The sequence below is a fragment of the Neomonachus schauinslandi genome, chromosome 14, assembly GCF_002201575.2.
Source record: "Neomonachus schauinslandi chromosome 14, ASM220157v2, whole genome shotgun sequence".
In the NCBI taxonomy this organism is placed as follows: domain Eukaryota; kingdom Metazoa; phylum Chordata; class Mammalia; order Carnivora; family Phocidae; genus Neomonachus; species Neomonachus schauinslandi.
In genome coordinates this window covers 18,493,098-18,516,274 of record NC_058416.1, presented here as the reverse complement: position 1 = coordinate 18,516,274, position 23,177 = coordinate 18,493,098, and the positions used below count along the sequence as shown (strand labels likewise).

The following is a 23,177-nucleotide window of genomic DNA, read 5'->3' as shown; positions in this document are numbered from 1 at the left end:
GGAGAGGGAGAAGCAGACTCCTCGCTGAGCAGGGAGCTTGACTTGGGACTTGACCCCAAAACCCTGGGATCATGATATGAGCCATAGGTAGACGCTTACAGACTGAGCCACCTAGGCACTCCGTTTTATTATTTCTATTTGCAGTTACTTACATTCTCATTTGGGTGATAAAGGTCTAACTCCGGGGAATGCATTCATTCATTTTCAGCTTTGGAATGACTTTATTATAGATACACTTTGTTCCTATGTCCGGAACTGCTTTTTATTTCCTTGTTTCCCAACTATGTCCAGGTGGTTTTAGAATCTGCCCAAATTAGGGATGCATTCCCTTTCTCAGTCTAACTGTGCATATTTTTATTGCATGAGACAGCTTTCAGGATATCAGCAACTAATTTCCTAGAAATCATACTCTTGAGTATTGTGCTTGGCCTGCTCACTGCCTGAACATTGGCATTTTTACTTGTCTGAGTGGCCCCAACTGTGTCATTTCTAATGGAAATTTATGGGCAGATTACAGAAGGGTATGACTATTACCCTTGCAAAGCCTTTGGCAGCCTGACCCCAGATGATCAAGGGGGAAGTTTGACCCTGCTTACTGCTTTTCTTAGGCATAAATGGTTGGCTAGGCACAACTTTCTTGCTGAATTGTGGACACTGAAGCTTAGATTTCTCTAATGTTCTATGATACAGACTTAAAAAGCAAGCCAGCATCCTTGTTAAACAAAGACGTTGTATGTTCTAGTAGTTTACTGCTAGGAGATACACATATTCTTTCAGTATCTCCAGCTGCAAAAATGGGGTCAGTATCTATTAATCCATTTATTTTCATGAGAAGGTAAAAAAGATATTTCACAGTTACATCAGAGGTATAAATTCGATGTTTATTTCTTGTAAGGATACAGGTGAAATCGGGGTAAATAAGTTGAGGCCAAGCAGGCAGATTCAAAGTCACTGGGTCAGATAGATAGTGCCTTTCACCTTTCTAAGTGAGACAGCAGAAAATGGAAGGGCAGGACCAGTAGCCACTTGGAGTCATAAGTCAGTGCCCTCTGAGAAAGTGGGCCCTTTGTGACAGAAGACTTTAATTCTTGAACGTGTGTAACCCAAGGTTTGGGTGTGGGTTTGGGTGCGGAGAGGGGAAAAGGGCACTTTCAAGTTCTTTAAAAAGAACTTTGATTATATTCAGTCTGCAGATTTGACTGTCTCCATCTCTAAGACCCATAAATATGTAAGTGTAATTAAAGAAAGCATTTTAACATTTTAAAGGCATGAAGTGAAAAATTATAAAGTAAATTCAGTGGAAAAGCAATGTGAGGAAATATTCAGGAACAGTGGAAGGTGGTCACACTGAGTTGTTAGATTGAATACTTTTATTGACTTATATTGTTAAAAGTGCTAAAAACTTTATTAATATAATTTTAAGGTAATATTTGTGTGCTAGTGATGATTATGTGGGTGGAACTATTCAGATTAAAGCAGAGATATTAATGTGAGCAGAAAATACTGAAAAGGAAAACTAATGTATTGAAGAATTATAAATATCTTCATATTTCTTGGTGGGTACCTAAACATTGGCAACTCCTTCAGAAAATAAATATAATTACATTTTAAAAGGTAGAATTTATGGTGTATAATGACATAATAATGGTAAAAATAATATTAGCTACTATTATCTTTTGTATGCATGATATGTTAGTCACTGTGCTAATTTCTTTGAGTACATTTCATTTAATTCACACAGTAATTCCGTGAGGTGTGGTTATTGCTCTTAACCACATTATACAGAGAAATGAGGGTCAGAGAGGTTAAATAACTTCTCACAGTCACACAGTTAGCAGGTGGCAGAGCTGGAATTTGGTCCTAAGTAGTCCAACTTGGTGGCCTAAGCTTATCCACTGTGTGTACTGCCTCCTAGTAGATGTCATTATGTATTTAAAATAATTGTATTTCTCCAAATTTTGACTATCCTTTTCATCATTGATTTACGTAAGTATATGACTTTGATGCGTACTTACTTTTAAATTACTAATTTATTGAGTATTTACCTTTCACTTTGTAGAACAAAACACAGCCATTCTTTCGAATTCCCGTATTGTACTTTTCCTTTAGAGAACTGTGCGTTGCTCACTTCTCTTGTACATACCCTTTAGTTTTCATCTTTGATTATTCAGCTCTGGAGTTTCTTAGTTTTAAACTCCTTTTGCCTCCTCTTATTTATAACAAATTATTTGCTTTTAAAAAACATGTTTTAACTGCAATTTTATAAGTTTAACACATAACACACTGTGAAAATGTTTGACAGAAGAGATAGCTAAGAAGGTAAAAGATCACCTGTTATCCTTGTACATGTAAGAGAACCACAGTTAACATTTTGATACCTTTCCTGTGGCCTTTAAAATCCACTTACTGTATATTTGTGATTATATTGTAGATATAGTTATCTGAGCACATTGCATCTTCATTTAATATCATAACAAATACTTTTCCAAGTTCTACTTATTCATGAAAGTAATTTTTAATGATTGTAAAACATACCATATTTATGTGAGCATACCATATTTACCTAGCAACTCTCCTACTTTGGATTTGTGGATTGTTCCTAATTTGAATGTCTGTATTATACAATACGATATTTACTATCTTTTTAAGTTAAAAATTTTATAATTATTCCCTTGGATAGAGTCCATGAATTTTTTAAGATTAGAACCTCAGAATTTTTGTGTAATAGGAATTAACATTTTTAAGATGACTGGGGTATAGAAGCAAATTATTGTCTACCCTCAGTGCCTGTTTCTTTGCCCCTTGCCAACACAAGCAGTTTGTATTTACTTCCATGCCTCAGTTGCCACATCTGAAAGTGGACATAATAATTATATCTACCTCAGAGGGTTGTTGTGAGACTCTAATGAATTATAACATTTGGAATTTAGCCAAGTATTTGGAATAATACCCAGCACAAAGTAAGAACCCAATAAATGTTGGTTGTTCGCTATTACAATTTCTAAAATCTTTGGCTAAATTGATAGATGGAAAGAGTGTCTTACTGTTTGAATTTGCATTTCTTTGATTACCAGAGATACTGAAATTTTTCTATGAAGATTTTAGTGATTTTTTTTTTTGAGACATTTTTTGTCCCTTGCTTATTTGTTTTTCTTGGGGATTTTAGTGCTTGTATGAGTCCTTAACTTAATGGAAATGTTAAGCATATGTGCTTTCTATTGTTGAAATTTTCTCCTGTTCTTACAAAATCTATCCTTTTTCTATGTAGCTTCTTTCATATTTTTGAAGCTTGGAATCTTTCTTCATCCAGAAATGTGATGAAATTTGATTAGAAAACAATGGCTGGATTAAGAACAAATATCGAATACTTCATCAGAAATTTGTGGGGTGAGGAAAGAAGGCTGATGGACTTTTTTTTTTTTTTTTTAGAGAGGGGGAGAGGGAGAGAGAGAATCTTAAGCAGGCTCCACGCACAGCATGGAGCCCGACGTAGGGCTCGATCTCATGATCCTGAGATCTTGACCTAAGCCAAAATCAAGTCAGACGTTTAACCCACTGAGCCACCGAGGCACCTGTCTTACATTAAATTCTTCATATTTTTTTTTTGCTGTTTAATTAATAAGCAGTTGAAGAAAGATGGAATTCTAATTAGTCTTCTATTTATTATCTTTTATATATAGTGAATGAATGAGGATATTAAAACTTGTTTCTAAAAGTCTTGTGTTCATATAGAACATAACCAATTAGAAGGTTAGTCAGTGGTTTGGTTGGACTCCATGGTCTTCTTTTCTAAAACAGCTATTAAAGAAATAGCTCTCTACCTTTCGTTTTCCTTAAAAAAAAAAAAAAAAAAAAAGGATGAGCTATGGAGGTCTGAAAAAAATTTTAAAGCTAGTTTCATGAAAATGTTGGAAATGAAATTAATATTCCTAGGCTCTTTTTTCCCTTCAGGTAGAATATTTAAAAGTGATAAATGATGCATCTTAACTGCACATTTATGTTCCATAGAAAGAGTTCTGGGAAGTACAAGAAATAATGATTAAGAGAATAGCGAGACTGATTTATGACTGAAAGAAGCTGGTCATTTATAGCTTGTCTAATGATATGGGCATATTTAAAAGAAAAGACAGTAGTTAGTGATCATATATTTAGAGAATACTTAAAGAGAAAAATTGTTTGGGGGCAGTTAAGAGATTGCCCCTGAAATGATATGAAGAAAAAGAATTTATTTTAGAAAACAAATTAGCAAAAGTAGGAAAAATGTATTTATGTAATTTATATTGGGAACTGTTGGAAAGCAGAATCATCTCCCCAGAGAGCTAGTGGAAGGGATAAACTAGCTGTCTCTGATTTCTGTAATTCATGGCAGATGTTTAGGAACAGGTTACATAAGAGGTTTCTGGGAATGGTTTAAAATGAAGTCTTGTAAAATGCGTAAGGTCAGGCTGGATGACCTAGGTGGTGTATTTTGACTCTATCAGATTCTATGATAGTTTGTGGCATTCTGCTGCTCAGCAGTAATGTACTGTGAGGATTATTTACTGGCAAAGTCAATGAGACTCTGTTTGGTTCAGGATCAGAATTATCTAGAAAGAAAAATTCGCCCTAGAATATATATGTTTTGGTCCAGTATCTCCCTTCTTCTCCTTGCCCAGTTATCTTAATTTTTTCATCAAATAAAAATACAGTTTTTATTTAATATTCTATTTATTGTTTAATATTCTATTGTTTATTGTTGTTAGCCTTTGCTTTTAAATTAGCTTTTGATGTCATTGGTGCATATTGCTTCTAGGGCAGAATTAATCATATTTGGAACATGAAGTTGAATAATTTTCACTTACAAAGTACTGGCCAAGTTGATAGGATGCTCAATCCATGCTATACAAATTCTGGGTTCCATAACAATACAAAATTTTACATAGTATTCATGAGTTACACTCTTTAAGTCAGTCGGTAGTAGTGGTTGGGGAAGTATAATCTGTGAGACAGTTAATTGGAATGGGGGAATAAATAAGAAAGCTCCTGCTTATGTCCTTTTTTTAACCTTAAGAAACTGAGCCTATGAACATGAAGTAGATGGTAGGACACTGGTGTCTCATTTGTTTCTTACGTTCTGTGGTTACGACTGACCTGGGGAAGGGCAGACCTGCCGCCGCGAGGAGGCACAGCATGGCTCTCGCCCAATGTGCTTGTTGTCTGGTGCCTCACCCGCCACCACAAAAGGGGCAGAGAAAATGATGATGGAACAGATTTCCAATGAAAAATATCTTTTCAGCAGCTACATTATGGTTTAAGGCAATGATCATTTGGTCCATCTGGCAGGAAGGCAGCCAAAAAATGTATGATTATATAAAATACGTATTTACATCCAACAATCATTAGCAGTGAAATCTTTCTAAAGCTATACAGCTTTGAGGTGTTGGCTAGCGCTATTAACATTAGTAAGACATTTAAGAAGGTGTTTCCTTTCATCTCAAATTTATTTAAACTTTGAGTCATTCCTTTTTATTTTTTATTTTTTTAAATTTTATTTATTTATTTTTTTTGAGAGTGAGCAAGACCACAAGCGGGGGGCTAGTGGGGGGGGTAGAGGGACAGGCAGACTCCCCATGGAGTGAGGAGCCCTTACACGGATGTGGGGCTCAGTCCCAGGACCCTGAGATCGCGCCTGAGCCAAAGTCAGATGCTTAACCGACTGAGCCACTCAGGCGCCCCGAGTCATTCTTTTTTTTTTTTTTTAATATATTTTTTAAAGATTCTGTTTATTTGAGAGAGCATGAGCAGTGGGGAGGGGCAGAGGGAGAGGGAGAAGCAGGCAGGGAGCCCGCTGGCAGGCTCAATCCCAGGACCCCGAGATCATGACCTGAGGCAAAAGCAGACGCTTAACCACCTAAGCCACCCAGGCGTCCCTCCAAGTCATTCCTTTTTTTTTTTTTTTTTTTTTTTTATTAAGATTTTATTTATTTATTTGAGACGGAGAGAATGAGAGACAGAGCATGAGAGGGAGGAGGGTCAGAGGGAGAAGCAGACTCCCTGCCAAGCAGGGAGCCCGATGCGGGACTCGATCCCGGGACTCCAGGATCATGACCTGAGCCGAAGGCAGTCGCTTAACCAACTGAGCCACCCAGGCGCCCCAAGTCATTCTTTTAAGACATATTTTTGTGCATGTTTTACAATGTACATGATATATTGGCACAGAAGTACATACATAATTTGTAAATATACCTACAATGGGAATACATTACGAAGTTTTTTGTTTTTTTTTTTTAAAGATTTTATTTATTTATTCGACAGAAAGAGACACAGCGAGAGAGGGAACACAAGCAGGGGGAGTGGGAGAGGGAGAAGCAGGCTTCCTGCTGAGCAGGGAGCCCGACGCGGGGCTCGATCCCAGGACCCCGGGATCATGACCTGAGCTGAAGGCAGATGCTTAACGCCTGAGCCACCCTGGCGCCCCTTTTACAAAGTTTTTTTAATGAATGGGTGTGTAATCAAAGTTAGTAGCATAAATGCATGAGTTTCACATTTTTTGTAGTATTATTTTAATCACACAATTTAAATGTGTTATGCATTATCCCGTTACAGTGTCCTTCATGTTAAGTCACATTTAGGTGTCTTTTCCAGGTTGAAATGGAACAAAGTAAAGTAGAATGGAATTAATCAAATTATGGAATCAGTCATTGTAGGTGATATAGATGTTCAATAACCAAGATCCCTGGAATTTAATAATTTAATAATAAAGGAATTGTGGTAATTCAACTCATTTGTGGGGAAGCTGGGTCTAAATCAGAGATAGGCATTATTAAATATTCTTTAAGAAGTGCTTCTTTAGTAATTTTGAGGACAGATAAGAAGAAACCAAGTTAATTGCATTTTAGCAAATCTTTTAAGTGCTTTCATTTAACAGCTGAGAATTATTTATCATTACTCTGTTCATTGTTTGAATTAAAATTAATACCAAAGTGGTGCTTGAGAATGGTCTTTTTTCCTTTTACATTTAAATAGGCTAGACATTTGCTTTGTTTATACCATTAATTTGTTTTCACACCGCCTGTGAAGGTAAACCATCAACTCACAATTAATTAGTGGAATCAAAATTAATGAGGTTTTACCGTATTGGGCTATTTCCACTCTAAGCCAGTTTTCTTCACAGGAGTTGGACTAGCATTTTTTTGAAAGAAGAAAAATTAGATTTATTTTAATCCATATTTAAAAAGCAGAGAACCATCTTTTCTTGTGAGTTAAGTACCTCTAATAACTATGCTTTCTTGGGCTTAGCAGTATTGATTTTTTTGTTTTGTTTTGTTTTCAGTCTTGATTATTTTGGCTATTTCCAGACTGTTGCTTATTACAGTAAAGCTAGAGTTAACTCTTCAGATGCTTGATTTCATTTACAGGGGTGGTGTATCAGTTTTAGTTTGGACCAAACATTTTTTGTATGTGTGTGGGTGGGACGTGTCATTTGCCTGTTTTCATCATTATTGCACTGTACGAAAGAGGAACAGGACTGTTCTTCAAAGCATGTTTATGAAGTGTATGTGTTAGAGTGCATCATGTGGAAATGAAAAGCTAGAATTTTTTGAATTACAGTTATTTTTTCCCTTCAGAAAATTACATAGTCTGCTAAAAGCAGATCCTTTGCTATTATTTAGTATTTGCTTTGTCCTTTATTTTGACTAATAAGCATGATAACATAATGTAGACTTTTTAAGTCTTTTCTTGAGGATGGATCACATTTTCTTGAATTTTTGAAGTTACCCACCTGCATATAAATGGGAGGATGAAAGTTGAAACTTCTCCTGGGGAGTTGATACCTGAAGGTCAAGTTCCTCATAGGAATGGGGATGAATGTCTGCAGTCCTCTCTCTGTTAGGTTGTAAACTACCGTTGGAGACATTTGGCAGAGAGAATGTGTCGGTCAGTGGTGATCAGTACTTCTGTATCCCCTCGGATGTTAGGATCGACCCATAGATTGTAGCTTGAAGAGCACCAAAAATAGTAAAGAATACTGGTGAAAATTCACCTGTTGTTGAATAGACTTCCCCCTCACTCATGCCCCTTTGAAATGGAATGCCAAGAGTGCACGTGGACACTAGTGAGATGACTGTGGACTTGGGGGCCAGCGAGTCAGCTAGTGAGGGATGTGGCATCACTTAAGCATTAGCTCATTTTAAAGGTGAGGAGCTTGTGAGTCAAAGTAGCAGAGTCACAAGAAGTGGTGCGGGTTGTGTGCGGTGCGGCAGATCGGTGCCTGATTAAAGGACGTGGACAGATGAAAAGAAATGTTGTCTAGGAGGAAAAGATCCCTGCAAACATTTATTTCCTGTGATGAGAGAAATAGATAAAATGACCACTTTTTGCAGATTGATGCTGCCGAATGGTAGTAGTAGTAGTTAACCATTAATGTAGCAACCATCCCTTTTTGTGAGTTGAATGATGGATATATTTGATAAATACAAAGTCATTACTAATGGTAATCTGTAGAAATGCTAAGCATCCATTGTATTAAACTGTCTGTTATCTTTGGTTAGCAGTGTATGTCTGGTGGAACTCATAAATATTTTATATGGTCTGAAATAAAGGCATCCCAGATATATTTTCACTGTTTTATTCTAACATTGCCATATTTAAATGATTTTTTTTGTACTTTGCCACTTTATTTTGATTTATTGCTTAATTATAAAGCTAATTTTTTTGTGTGCCATGGTCAACTACCCCTCAGTCCTTACGTCTTTTTAAAGGAAGAAATCATGTTTTATGTTATAGTTGAATGCTTATCAGGGAACATGAAATAAGTAAGCTTAAAAAATGTTTGTTTAGGAAAATTCTATATGATGTTTTAATAAGGTTCATAACATCTTTCTGAACTTGGTTTTTTAACTTTTAAAATTAGTAAACACCTATGCTGGTTATAATGTTTAAATCATTGTATAACAAAAAGTACAAAGAAAGCTAACACAGAATAAAAGGTGGTTAACATACCTGAATTTAAGAACAAAGTAGATAGTTAAATCTTACTTTGTTTTATTAATGCTCTGCTTCATTCAAAAATTGATTTTAAGTTGTTTACGAAAATAAACATAAAGCTAAACAATGAAGAGAAACAGAAGAAAGTAGAGGAGGCTGAGTCCGCATTGCAGAAGTGCATGCCCCCCCCCCCCCAACTGTGATGGGTAGAAAATTCAAGCCTAGGTGTCTTAGTAGCCAAAACGTGAAAGGAACCAGTTACAGCAGCTTTTTCCAAAGTGTATTCCTCCAAAACTCGGTCTTCTAAGATCACCATGGTCAGATAAACTTCAAGATATGTGATACTGTAGTCCCTTCATAGAATTCCATTCCCATCAGCATGTTAAAGGTTCTTAGAAGTTCTGTGGATAAAGTTAACAGCGGTAACTTGTATTTTCTGTGCACATTTGGCCACCCCCACCTCTTTCCATTTGATACCCCTGTCAGCATTTCCCATTCAGTGAGATGTCCTAATCAGTGTGGGATTGTTCTTTAGCTAAAACTGTTTGCTTAGGCAAAGCCCAGCCCGGTGAGGTTTGAGAAGTTTCTCCTTTGGATCCCATTGAAGGGATACTGTGTATACAGTGCAGTGGGCCTCATCCCCAATATTATTCACAATATATCCAGTGATGTGTGGCTGTTTTCATATGGTTTCACCTCCGTATGAACTGAAAGCATAATCCAATAAATCACTAAAATGTTAAGTTTTAAATAGCTTATAAATTGTCTTAAAAATTTAAATACCTTAATTTTTCATTGTCTAGGTTGTGGACTCCGTTCTCTGTTGCTAGTGAAAATCTTTACCATCTTTGTTTGATTATTTATATTCCATCTTGTTTTAAAAGGAATTGAAAGGCACCAACTAGAGATGAGCAGAGAATGCACAGCAGAATGTTTAATTGGCTGTTGTGCGTTGGGGGGGGGGGTGCACCTGCTGACATTACAGACAGAAGCTGTGAAGCACGTCTACACATAATACCAAATATCGCTGCCTCTTGAAAGGCATGATTGTGGCTGAGGGACCAGGAGGGTATTGTTTTTGAGCAAAGGAGCAGGGAAGAACATGGGTCCAAAATGACAGAGTCCCAAACAGAAAGCAGCACCGCAGAAAGCCCGCTGTAGCTGCTAACAAAGGAAAGTTCACACTGTGGAAAGAGAACGCATCATAACAGATCAATTTTTTTTCCAGCTTCGCCTGCGCCGGTACAGCGATCACGTTAGTAAGGTCATCTTCACAGATGAACAGCACATTCTCTAAGGCATCTTTTCCATCTTTAATCTAGGACGCATTTAGCATTTCTTAAAGTGTTGTCACGATTGAACTGGGTGTTCTATGTATAATAGGAAGGAACACATTTTTCAACACAATTTAATACTGTGGTTGGTTTTCAGCAGCAGTGAATGCATAACTAATTTTGGTTTACGTTATTGAGGACCAGGTCCATTTTATTCTGAATTTAATCTAAATATAATTAACATTTATTCTTCTTTTTAGGCAAGAGTGCAGCACTGCATCTGCTCTGTAGCCAGTGACCACTCAGTGGGGCTTCTAAGTCTGCGAGAGAAGAAATGCATTATGCTGGCATCTCGGCATCTCTTCCCTATTCAGGTCATCAAGTGGAGGCCTTCTGATGATTACCTAGTAGTGGGATGTTCAGATGGCTCTGTCTACGTCTGGCAAATGGATACTGGTAAGAACAAGTGTTAAGAGACAGGCTAGAAAATTAAATGGGTATATTTGATTTCCTGGAAATTAATCTTTTATGTGAGGAAGAAAGACCTAAAATGTAAAAAGTTGCTGCTTTTTCTTCTGACCACTGCTTTTTCTAAATGTTTTCATCATTGTCAACAAAGAACTATTTAAATGTCCTCTCATTTGTTGTACTGTGCCAAATACTTTAGAGTAGCTCACTGATCTTCAAAGGAATGCAGTTGAAGACAATATACAGATTAGGACAGGCAACACAGACAACAAAACCTAAGTGATTTCTGTATAATTCATGAGGTAAATTGTGAGCAAGATTAAGGAAACCATTTTTGTATCAAGTTCAGAAACAGTGGAAGAAGAAAAAATTCTGTATTATATGAACAGCAGAAAGGCAATATGGAGCAGTTAATTATAGGAGGTAATTGAAACAAAAGTTTTAATATCTAGAGAGAACGTTTAAAATTTCAAGTTTCAGAAATTTTACATTTGGGGCGTAATATAGAACAAGTAACGTGTGGCTTAGAAGTACACACAATTATGTATAATGTTTATGCATAGAATCTTATGGTTTTCCTTGGGAAATTTTTAAGTGTGTAACTAAATGTTTACTGCTTTAGGCTTTTAAAAACACATTTTATTCTACTTTTACCCTTTTAAGTCATCTTCTATGAGTGATGAAAGTCCTAGTTGTACTACATAATACTTCTACTAATTTGTTTTTCTTTTCTTCATTTTTTTTGTTTTAAATAGTCCTTTTCCAAATCAGACTATATACATATTTCTGTTTGTTCTGTGGTGCAGTAGGGAGTTCTGCTAATTCTTTCTGTAACAAGTAGTCACAGTCTCAGGGATCTGTTATTTATAGTCCTTGTTTTAACTGGTAGTATGTAGGCAATCTTGCCAAGAGGGAACATTCTTGAAGAGTGTCAAACTTCTTAAGCTTTTGCCTTTAATTTTTTTTTGTCTGATTATAAAAGAGGGTCATGCTTTCTGTTAAAATTAAAAGCACAGATTAGAAGAAATGAACTGATATCTCATTGTTCAGTGGTAAATATTAACATTTTGGCATATTTCTCTCTGGTCTTATTTCTGTGCATTTTTAGAAACAAAATTGCTGTCATATTACATATGTAACTTTGTCTCATTTGTATTCCTTTTTGTGATATCCTGTCTGCCAACCAGCACTGTTTCATGTTTGCTGGTTTTGTCTACCCCACAAACTAAATATGCCCAGTTTGTGTTGCTCTGGAGTCCGACTGCTTGGTGTGGATTTAGGATCGACCATTTGCTAGCAGTGCGATCTGCTGCAACTTACTGGACTTTTGTCTCTCAACTTACTACTCTGTAAAATGAAGATCATAATAGTTCCTATTTTATAGTACTGCTGGGAGAATAAAATGATATTTACCTGGTGTATAGTGGACATTTATAAGTGTGTGCATGTGTATGTGAAATCGAAATTTGTGTCTATGCATGTGTTTATATTTGCTATTAATGTTATTTAACAAACATACTGCTTTCCTTGTTACTTTGTTGAACTTGGGAATGTCATTTTACCTACATTTTGAAGTATTTAAAACTTTGAGGATTAATATTAAAGAAAGTAAGTTCTTAACAGCAGTGACCTTCAGGAAGCACTGTTTTAAAATACTATAAATATTAAATTAACAATTGATTAACAATTGATAAATTAAGCACAGATGTGAGAATATGGTAAACTTGTCTAGGACTTTCTAAAAATTAAAATAATATTATAAAGGAAGAGAATATCATTTTTCTGAATTTTTCAGATACTTAAATAATTGATACTTGACTACTTCAGGTACTTTAAATACATTTGTAAGGAATATGAATATGAAATTCTTTACAAATGTTACTGAAAGACAAAGTAATTTCCCCAGGAGTTGTTGACAGATAGCTCCCAACTATAGGTGTACTGAAGGATATTACTCTTATAGCCAGTGTAGTGTAATTAAGCCCATTTTAGATTAAACACAATATATATAATATTGAAATTTCACAATTATCTTACCTTCAAGAGGATTTAGGTAAACAGTCAGTCAATGTGCCATTTTTAAATCAAAAGATAAAGAAGCAGAATTTATTTTGGATTTAACCAGAATAGGAGGTATACATTCCTTTTTCTTCCTTGCTGCTCAGGCTTTAGCTAGTGATATAAAGTCCCCTCGGGAGTGAGTAAGGCACATCCTGAAGGTATTGACATTATTTATTTATTAAATTTATTTATTTAATAAATAAAAAAATGAAGCCAAATAAATCAGATTCAGCCAAGGTTTGATGTATGAAATGTATTTAAACTGTGAGGAGACACTTTATCCCGCTTCTTAGCATTTTGGGGATATATTTTTACAAATGAAGATATATTACACTAAAAGTACTCGTGCATAGTGTGTAATTTTCTGCTTGCTGTTTTGAATTTTACTGATGTTTCTAGCTTAAAAACACTTAAAAATGTCTTTATACTTTTATGCAGCATTTTCTTTAGTTGTTTTTCCCTTCAAATAGGTAGTTTTTTTGATTTTGGTTTTTTTTTTAAAGATCTTATTTATTTATTTGACAGAGAGAGACAGCGAGAGAGGGAATACAAGCAGGGGGAGTGGGAGAGGGAGAAGCAGGCTCCCCGCCGAGCAGGGAGCCTGATGCAGGGCTCGATCCCAGCACCCTAGGATCATGAGCTGAGCCGAAGGCAGACGTTTAATGACTGAGCCACCCAGGTGCCCCTCAGATAGGAAGTTTTTATTTCCAGTATTTATTTCCTAATGAAATGAAGTTGAAGCTAGTAAAATAAAATTTCATTAGAAAGACAGAGGTCCAGAATCTTTTGTTCTTTACTTGTGTCATCTTTATTATGTCTAGTAACAACTAATAGTGATGCGGAGGCCAGGAAAGTTATTATTCCTTCACATCTTAGATAGTTAGAAAATTAGTCAAATAACTAGCAACAAGATTTGGCCAGCTGGAGCTCTTGACTTCTACTTAGGAACTTATTAAAGGTGGCCCACTGACCTAGGTGGTGGCTGCTTCTGCATGGAGCTGTTCACGTGCTTCGGGGAGCAACTCTCTCATTCTTCACATTTGATGTTCCGAATGGGTGGGAAGAGTTGCTTCCACAGGCCTTTGACAAGGTCAAAATCCTGTCTGTTTGGGAAATAGTGGCATGCTCTACATAATGACTGATTTTACAAAATGTTCTTATCTCGCCATTAGCAAGTTTAAACAGCATTTTCATGTATCTATTTTTATCATATTTGTTACAGAACAAAAGTGATTCTCACATCATAGACCTGTTCCTGTAGAGACAGTTACTAGCTGTTCTCATACAGATGCAAACGTCAATAGTGCTTGCCAAATATATGAGAAATTAGTGTAGGAAGTCCTGTTCCTTTACTTTGCTCTTTTATGTTTTTTCTTTATTTTCTGTCTAGGAGTTTTCTGAAATCTTCCTGTTTTTGCATTTACTTTATGGAATATGCATTAAAGTCATTTTATAAAAACTTAATTATCTAATAAAGGGTAGCAGAGAATTATGAACTAATGGATATTCATGTCTATTGAAAAACATATAAAGCTTGGATAATCAAAAGCATTAAGTGTCAATCAGGTTTTTCACACAAGTAAAGTCTTAGTGTGTGTTATTCTTGCTTAAGACTTTATTTATTTGCTTGAAATTGTCAATCAATTTTATTGATTATAAGATTGCATAATTTTTCCTAAATTCATTGGTAGTGTGTATTTCTATTATTTTAACTTTCTGTCCAAAACATTTGCCTATTAGTCAGTTGATGGTATCTTTAATGGATTTATAAGTGCTATTTGTGTAGTTTGTAATTTTTATAATTATTTTCCTTTTAATAAATACTTTTATTTACTTAAATTGATAGTTTTGTCTTGTTACTAAAATTACTAGAGAGAATCAGGAGGTGGTACTTCTGCCCAATCTTTTGTTATTAGAAGGGTTTAGTAGCAAGTATTTTCTTCACATTTTGACCCTTTGCCTGCTGTATTTAAGTACAGTGGAAATTTGATTTTATGTTTCTATTTCACAACGTATGGCTTACATCATCAACTTTTCTATATCTCCTACATTTTTGTTTTTCATTCTGTTACAAAAAAATACTATAGGACAGGCAAAGGCACAAAGGATAGAATGGTTAAGAAAAAAATGATACCTTTACAAAATCATAGTAAAACCAATGTAATCAGAGTTTCTTTTTTCCCTATGGATGATTCACTTGGGAATTTTGAAGGAAGAGGTTGTTACAGTGGAAATATAACCATCTTTGCTACCTTCCCCACCATGAGCCCTCTATATAGTTAATAATTACTAAATCCCTCCCATTAGGTACCCCTTGGCTTCCTTTTTTGTTTCCATAGTATTATTCTAACTTAGGACTATATTTTTTCACACCTAGGCTATCTTTATTTGCTTTCCTGTCTTTTTCTACCTTCTAATCCATCCTGTACTCTGCTGGAAAATTAATCTTAGGAAATGAAACAACAGCAACAATACTTGGTTCATGTACGGTCTTAATGAAAAAAAATTTATTTCCTATAGCCTTTAAGACAAGGCCCTTCACAGCGTGGTATCTTCTTACCTTTGTATTTCTCTCCATTTCTTTTACACAGACCAGTTGCTCTGTGCAAAGAATAATTATATTGAAGAATAATTGGGCCATTCTCTACCACTTCTTATCTTTTATATCATCCATATTGTTGCTCATGGTTTTCACTCATTTGGAACATTCTTTTTTTCTTTTTTCTTTCCTTTTTTTTTTTTTTTAAGATTTTAATTTTAAGTGATCACACCCAGCATTGGGCTTGAACTCGCAACCCTGAGATCAAGAGTTGCACGCTCCCCCCCAACTGAGCCAGCCAGGTGCCCCAGAACATTATTTCTTTCTATTTGTTTATTTGTTTAAATAGTCTCTTTTAAGGAAATTTGAATAATAAAAACAAAATCTTCCATATTTACCCATGTAGTTACCATTCTATTGCTCTTTGTTGCTTTGCATAGATCCAAATTTCTATCTGGAATGATTTTCTTTTGCCTAATATTTAATATTTCTTGTAGTGCAGGTCTATGCATCATGAATTCTTTCAACTTCTGTGTGTCTGAAAAACTCTTTGTTTCATCTTCATTTTTAAGATTTTTATTCTGGTTGGAGAATTTTAGGTTGACAGTTGTTTTTTATTTTTCCTTTTAAAACTCCACTGTCTGCATTATTTCCAATGAGAAATCTGCTGTCACCCTTAGCTTTGTCCCTCTATATGTGCTGTGTCTGTTTTTTTCCAACAGCTTTAAAAGTATTCTTTTTATCTTTATTATTGATTTTGAGAAGTTGGATTGTAGTTTTCTTTATATTTGTGCCGAGGGTTTATCGTACTTCTTGGATATGTTGGTAGGTGATTTTCGACCAATTTGGAAACTTTTTGGCCATTATTCATTCAAATATGTTTTCGATCCTTCCCTGCCTTTCCTCTCTTTAGAGATTCTAGTTATATATTTACTCGGCTATTTGAAATTGCCTACAGATCACAGGTTGTTTTTTCATTTTTTAAAATTATTTTTTCTCTGTGTTGTATATATTTTCTATTCTAGGTCTTCAGGTTTATTAGTCTCTTTTCTACAATGTCTAATCTGTCATTATTCCCATCTAGTGTATTTTTCATCTCAGACATTGTAGTTTTCATCTCTGTAAGTGTGATTTTGGTCATTTGGTATCTTCCATGTCTCTCTATTCAAACTTTTTGAACATCTGGAATACAATTATAATAACTCTCAGTGTCCTTGTTTGCTATTTAAAAAATCTGTGTCAGTTTTGGGTTGGTTTTTATTGATTTGAATTTTGTCCTCACTGTCATATATTTTCCTCCTTTTATCCAGAATAGCCTGAAGGTGGTTAAAGGGTAGAAGCAGGGAGATTAGCTTTTATGCGATTGCCTCTAGGCAATAAAAGATGATGGATTGTTACACCAGAGTGGTAGTGGTGGAGCTGGTGAGGAGTGGTTGAATTCTAGGTATATTTTGAAGGGAGAGTGAACAGGATTTGCTGATAGTTGGATAAGGGGCATAAAAGAATGAGATGGGTAAAGTTGACTCCAAGGTTTTCATAATGAGCAACTCAAAGGATGGAATTCATTTCTAGACATTGAGAAGACAATGGGAAAAGCAGGTTTTGGAAAGACCAAGAATTAAATTTTTTTTTAAATACTGAGTTGAATATTAGACATCCAAGTAGACATGTTGATGAGTAAATTGTGTATATGAGTCAGGAGTTCAAGTTGGGGATACCAGAGTGGGTGATGTAAATTTGGGACTTCTTAGCATGTAGAAGATACTCAAAGTCATGACACTGGATGTATCACCAAGAGGATGCACACGGTTTAGATATATTTCTGTGATGTGGAAGAAACCAGCAAAGGAGACTAAAATGGACTCCAGGAAGAAGAAAGTGAAGAGTGTGGTTGCCTAGAAGCCAAGCAAAAAAAATGTGTTTCAAGGAGTAGAGAGAAGGAACAAGTGCAGCTGATAGTAAATCATAGTAAAATGAGGACTGAGAACTGAATATTGGATTTGGCAACATGGAGAGTAGGTTCTTTGCATGTTTGGGGTGAAATCTGATTTGAGTAAGTTCAAAGGAAAATGGGAAGAGAAAAATTTGTAGGTAGCAAATGTAGATAGCTATATAGAGGATGATAAAAAATGGGATACCAGCTGGAGAGAGATACTGGGTCAAGTGTGTTGTTTTTGTCATTTTTATTGGTCTGTGTTTTTTTTTTAAACAGGTGAAATAATTGCACGTTTATATGCTGATGGGAATGATCATATGCTGGTGGTAATGATCTAGTGGGTAGGGAAAACAGATGAAGAGAAAGGGGAGAGTTGCTGAAATGATGTCTGTGGGCAGACAAGAGAGGGATGGGGTTTAAGCTACAAGTGTGTTAGGTAGGTGTCTGGATAGTTCATGTGTAATTATAGAGTAATGTGAGTGGAGATGTGGTGGGAGCTGGTAGAACTTTTCTAATTGCTTCTTTCTAAATGAAATAAGAAACAAAACTTTTCATCCAGGTGAGGGCAGGAAATGGAGTGTTGGAGATTGGAGGAGAGAAAAGCTATGAAATAATTAACTAGGAGAGTAGGAAAATGAAAGATCTGTGGAAATGCGGTCACTATTAAGGACCCCTTGAGATCAGTGGTCATGAATTTCAAGTGGATCTTTCAGCATGTTCTTCATTCATATCCATCTTCATTGTACAGGTGTGAAGTAGCTGGAGAGTTGGATTCAACCAAGGTTGGAGTTTGCTCGGCTGGGACAAGGAAGTGAGATGAGGACAGAGCTGTGCTTATGAAGACGGACGATGGAATTTTAGTTTATGGGACATAGGGAAGTAAGGGGCAGGGCAAACATGATAGGTGAATGAATTTTTGGAGTCAGTGCTGAACAAGGAATTATTGGGTCATAGGGTTGAAGTAAAGAATGGGAGCTGCTATCAGAGAGTGGAATTTTTGACATTGGGGTCATGGTAGGATTTAGTTACTGGTAATGAGAAGTTTATAATGTGACCATTGTCTGGGATCAAGTGTAGGAACTCAAAGAGCCAGGCGATCGGGATGTGTGGAAGAATCATATGTGCTGGTGATTTTCAAACATTTTTGAATTTTTAAATCCTTTTAGAGTATACACACCCTCCTTTTCATACATACACAGAAAGTTTCAGGCAACAGCTCCTCCTTATGCTTTGCCTTCCAGAATACATTGGTCAAGACTCAATGAATTGGTTAGTAAAACACTGATTTGTGTTAATACTAAAATCACCAAGAATTAATTCCAGGACTACTATTGGAAAGAAAAGAAGTTAAGCCCTTTAAGGAAGGGGAGGGGCAGGGGCGCCTGGGTGGCTCAGTCGTTGGGCGCCTGCCTTCGGCTCAGGTCATGATCCCAGGGTCCTGGGATCGAGCCCCGCATCGGGCTCCCAGCTCCGCGGGAAGCCTGCTTCTCCCTCTCCCACTCCCCCTGCTTGTGTTCCCTCTCTCGCTGTGTCTCTCTCTGTCAAATAAATAAAATCTTTAAAAAAAAAAAAAAGGAAGGGGAGGGGCAAACTTGACTGGCATGTATATAAATACTCAATATTGGGAATAAAATATGTTGGGGTGTTTGGGTACTAGCTCAAAGACACAACAGAAATCTTGCATTTTGGTGACATTTATGTTTCTGGTGTTCTCTATGGCTATTTTTCAAAATTGATTTGTCCTCTTTTAGAATGACTGGAGGAATGCTCAGTGGATCAAAATAAACTTCATCATTTCACTGTCCTTATTATAATCTTCAGAAGATTATGTACAAATCCATGTAATGAGACCCTTTAAAACAAAGTATAGAGAAAAGCTGTCTGCATTGTAGGAAGGAGTTGTGCCTTAGCTTAGACGTGAAATTCATAGGTGGAGATGAATGGAAAGAATGGCTAAATGAAGAAGCTTGGAAGTGCTCATAAGTTGGAGTAGTAGTTATTTTCATAAACACCCATAGAAACATTTGATTGGGTATAAATAGTAAAAGTCAAGACATTTGCAGACAGAATGAGAAGTTACAGTTTTTTTCCTGCTTTGTGGAGATTCCCTAGAGAAAGAGAAGCTCCAGGAATTATTAAAGTAGAAAGAATGAGAAGAATAGCAAAATTTAGCTCTTTTTTGTTTGTGATTGATAGGCAACTTAGAGGAAGGTGAAATCATAGAAACTGATATTTGTAGTAGAGTAATGGTGGGGAGTATCAAGAAGATCGTCTTGGAAGCAGACAGTGGAAAAGCCTGGGGGATGTTGTTGAGGTCTCGGCTCTGAACCTGGCTTTCTTGGGAAGTTGCGGTTGGGGCATTACAGGAGAAGAAACGGCTAAGGTAATGTTGCCTGGAAGATCCTCAGAGGAGGGAAGCACAAGGAAATGTTTCTGGGAGGCAGAGAGAAAAATACCCCCACATAAAAAACGTCTATGCATTTTCTTTCCTTAAAAAATGACTCAGCGGTTATAGTGTTGTGTGTACTAATTGTGAATGTATACGTCTTCTAGGCGCGTTGGATCGCTGTGTGATGGGGATCACAGCAGTGGAGATACTAAATGCCTGCGACGAAGCAGTTCCTGCTGCAGTTGACTCTCTCAGTCATCCGGCAGTCAACCTAAAGCAGGCCATGACACGGCGTAGTCTGGCCGCTCTTAAAAACATGGCCCATCATAAACTACAGACTCTTGCAACTAACCTCTTGGCTTCTGAGGCCTCTGACAAAGTAAGTTCTGTGTGTGGGTTCATGTGTGTAGCCCCCATCCTACTCCGTTTCATAACACAGTTTTGGCATGGCTTAAGGAATAACTTTTGGGAGATGACATTGATGAAAAATAAGCTTCTGATTTTGTGTAGGTCTGACCAACATCGTTTTTGCATATTTCAAGTATTTGGCTTTTTTTTTTTTTTTTAAAGTAGGTTATTCTTACCACTTAAAATATTTTAAAATGATTCCTATGGAGTTAAGGGACTTGAATCTGAAATTAGAGCAAACATTTTTCATATAATCTGTCTTTATGGTTTTCTGACAGTCTTCCTGTCGAAAGATTGAGCACTAGCTAATATCTCTAGGAAGAAAAAATAATAATTTAGGTACAATTAAGATGTTTCTAATTGTGGCTGCTCATTTTTTTTAAAGTCAAAGATTCTGATTTTAGTAAGGTTAGGCCATTATGGAGATATAGGAGGATATTTGAGAATAGGTATGGCGGAGTTGCACAAGCACTGTAAGACCCAAGCTCAATCACACTTTCCCCACTGATACTCCCATTACGACATCCGTTACTTCTTCAGTTAATAGAAGATTACCCTACGAAAAGAAGAACAAATAATCCCAATTCATTAATGGGTTACTTGTCTTCAGTTTTATAGAGGCCAGCCACTATTTGGTTTGTGGTATTTGTGTTCTGTGGTATTGTTAGAAGTCGCTTGTCTCTGGTAAGGTCTAAGTGAAACTTACAGACAGTCCCAGCATTTCATCGGAGTCACATCTTAAAATTCCCAGCTGCATCTAAGTATTCATTAGAATTATTAGTAGGTAACACAAGTACTGTCATTTTCATTTTCTTATTCTGGATTCCTTTTTTTTTTAGTTAGACATGTGGCTAAATAACAAACAGGTTGAAAGGCTCATCTGCAAACTTGAACATTTGCCCATGAATCAGTGGTCAGTGCTGATGACATAAAATGCTGTAGGTGGTTCCAGTGACCCATGTCCTCTAGGAATTGGCAGTAATCTTTGATCATTCTGTCTTTCCCCAAGATATTAAATGCTTTATCGGCTTTGTTGTATGTTTCATAGATCAGAATTATGAAATCCTTCTTCATTTTCTTTCATGCTTTCTGTCCTGTGTTCTGAAGTTTGAATAGAAATCACAACTTAAATGCATTTGCTGTGCTTATAATTTTCTTTCAAGAGATTATATAGACGTCCCTAGCAATTCAGTGTTCATAGCACATTGTTTGATGTTCTATATAATTTTAATTCGGTGCCAATTTATGAAATAGTATATGTAAGGGCAAGTATATATGTTATATAGTTTTCAAATATATTTTTTTTCTTGTTGGTATCACCTAGAAATAAAAATTTGGAAACTTAATTATACAGTTGGAAAATTGAAGAAAAATAAATGGTACAGTAACATTTATGAATGGCTTTTGTAAGTGGTCATGGTCCATTATGTGATTTTTACAATCTTGTTTGTCCCTGTTTTAATAGTGCATTTTATAGGGCAATTAGTGATAAAAGCACCAGATATCAGAGACACTACACTTATGTATTGTAAAATATATTGCTTGTGAACCTCCTCAGTCTTGTAGCAGTGGTAATTGTTGCCTGGCCTACAAGGAAAACAATTATAGGAGGGGGGAAAGGCTTAGGAAACTGAGGCTGCAGGAGGGTAATCACTTTATGAAAAATGTATGTTGGCTGGACCATTAGAGATTTCTCTAACTATTTTCTCATGTTGAATTTGAGGCTCCTTCTGAGGGGAATATTTAAAGAGTTGTCCTCTGGATGGCTTTTTAACCTCAGGAGAAATAAAACCCACCCAAAAGTTTAAAAAAACAAAACAAAACATAACTAAGAGCCTCTCAGTGGTATAGGACTGACTCTAAGATTTGGGAACTAAGTTTTTTCATGGTCTCTCAATGGAAAGTGAAATCTTTATGGGAATACTGTATAGAAAGAATCCCACCTTTTCCTTGTTAGACTGGTGTTAGCAGTTGAGCTATTTGGAAAAAAACATATTATATATTGCTAATTTTGTTAATTATGGCAGACATGTAGAGCCTTGCAAACAAAAATAGGGAATTTTTTTTTAAAAGATTTTATTTATTTGATAGAGATTGAAAGCATGAGCATGGGGAGGGGCAGAAGGAAAAGCAGACTCCCCACTGAGCAGGGAGCTGGACGCTGGGCTCCATATCAGGACCCTGGGATCACGACCTGAGCCGAAGGCAGACGCTTAACGACTGAGCCACCCAGGCGCCCCAAAGATAGGGAATTTATTCTCCTCTGATTCTTTTCTTTCACTAGAAGATCAAGAGGATGTTAAGTGGAATTATTCCTAGGACTGCATTGAATCTTTGAAAGATGTGTGTATTTGAACCGCTGTGTGTTTCTCTTATGACATGTATCTTAATTTCCTCTGTGTTATAATAACTTATATGCTTCTCTGATTCTCCCCACTGAAATTCAGCCTTCCTGCAGGCAGGGATTGTGACTTATTTATTGCTCTTTCCCTCATGACATCTAGTAGCAGCTGTGCAATAAATATGCATTGAATTGGATGATGTGTAACAGAAAGCTCGGAAGGCCTCTGCTTCAGCCTCTTTGCCCGGGTCTTCTCCCTTCCCTCATAGTTGATTGTCTTGGCTTGGTGATCAGATCTATTCCTGTTCGGGAAGCCTTAGATGTGGAACATTTATTAATCACCTTTGCCCTCCGTTCAGTTTTGCATTCTCCCTTGTGGTTTTAGTGAGCGAGGCTGTCCAGGCATAACTCATTCTCCTTCTTTGCTATCTCTGTATTGTCAGCAGTCCAACACATCCTGCAGAATCTGTCAGCGAGTCCCTCCCCTTTACTTCTTTTCCTTATGGCTCTAGAGCAGGGTTTCCCAGCCTCAGCACTACTGACATTTTGGGCTGGATAATTCTTTGTTGTGAGGGGCTGTCCTGTGTATTGTAGGATGTTGAGAATCATTTTTCCTGTACCCACTACATGTCAGTAGCACCCTCTCTTGCTCAGGTGTTACCATCAAAAATGTTTTGAGTTATGGCCAAATGCCCCATGTGGGGCAAAATTGTGTCTGGTTTAAAAACATTGCTCTGGAGAAAAAAGGTTGAGAAATGGTAGAGATCCTACATCCTATATCTTATGTTTCCTTT

At 36.4% G+C, this 23,177-nt stretch overlaps 1 protein-coding gene across 1 annotated transcript in view; it reads left to right on the top strand.

Annotated features, from left to right (window-relative positions):
- WDR7 (WD repeat domain 7) overlaps positions 1-23,177 on the top strand; it is a 345,210-nt gene that overhangs the window by 55,531 nt on the left and 266,502 nt on the right. Inside the window, exons 13-14 of the mRNA XM_021686377.1 lie at positions 10,502-10,697; positions 19,799-20,013. Of these exons, the coding sequence (XP_021542052.1) occupies positions 10,502-10,697; positions 19,799-20,013 (411 nt within the window). The remainder of the gene's footprint in view (positions 1-10,501; positions 10,698-19,798; positions 20,014-23,177) is intronic.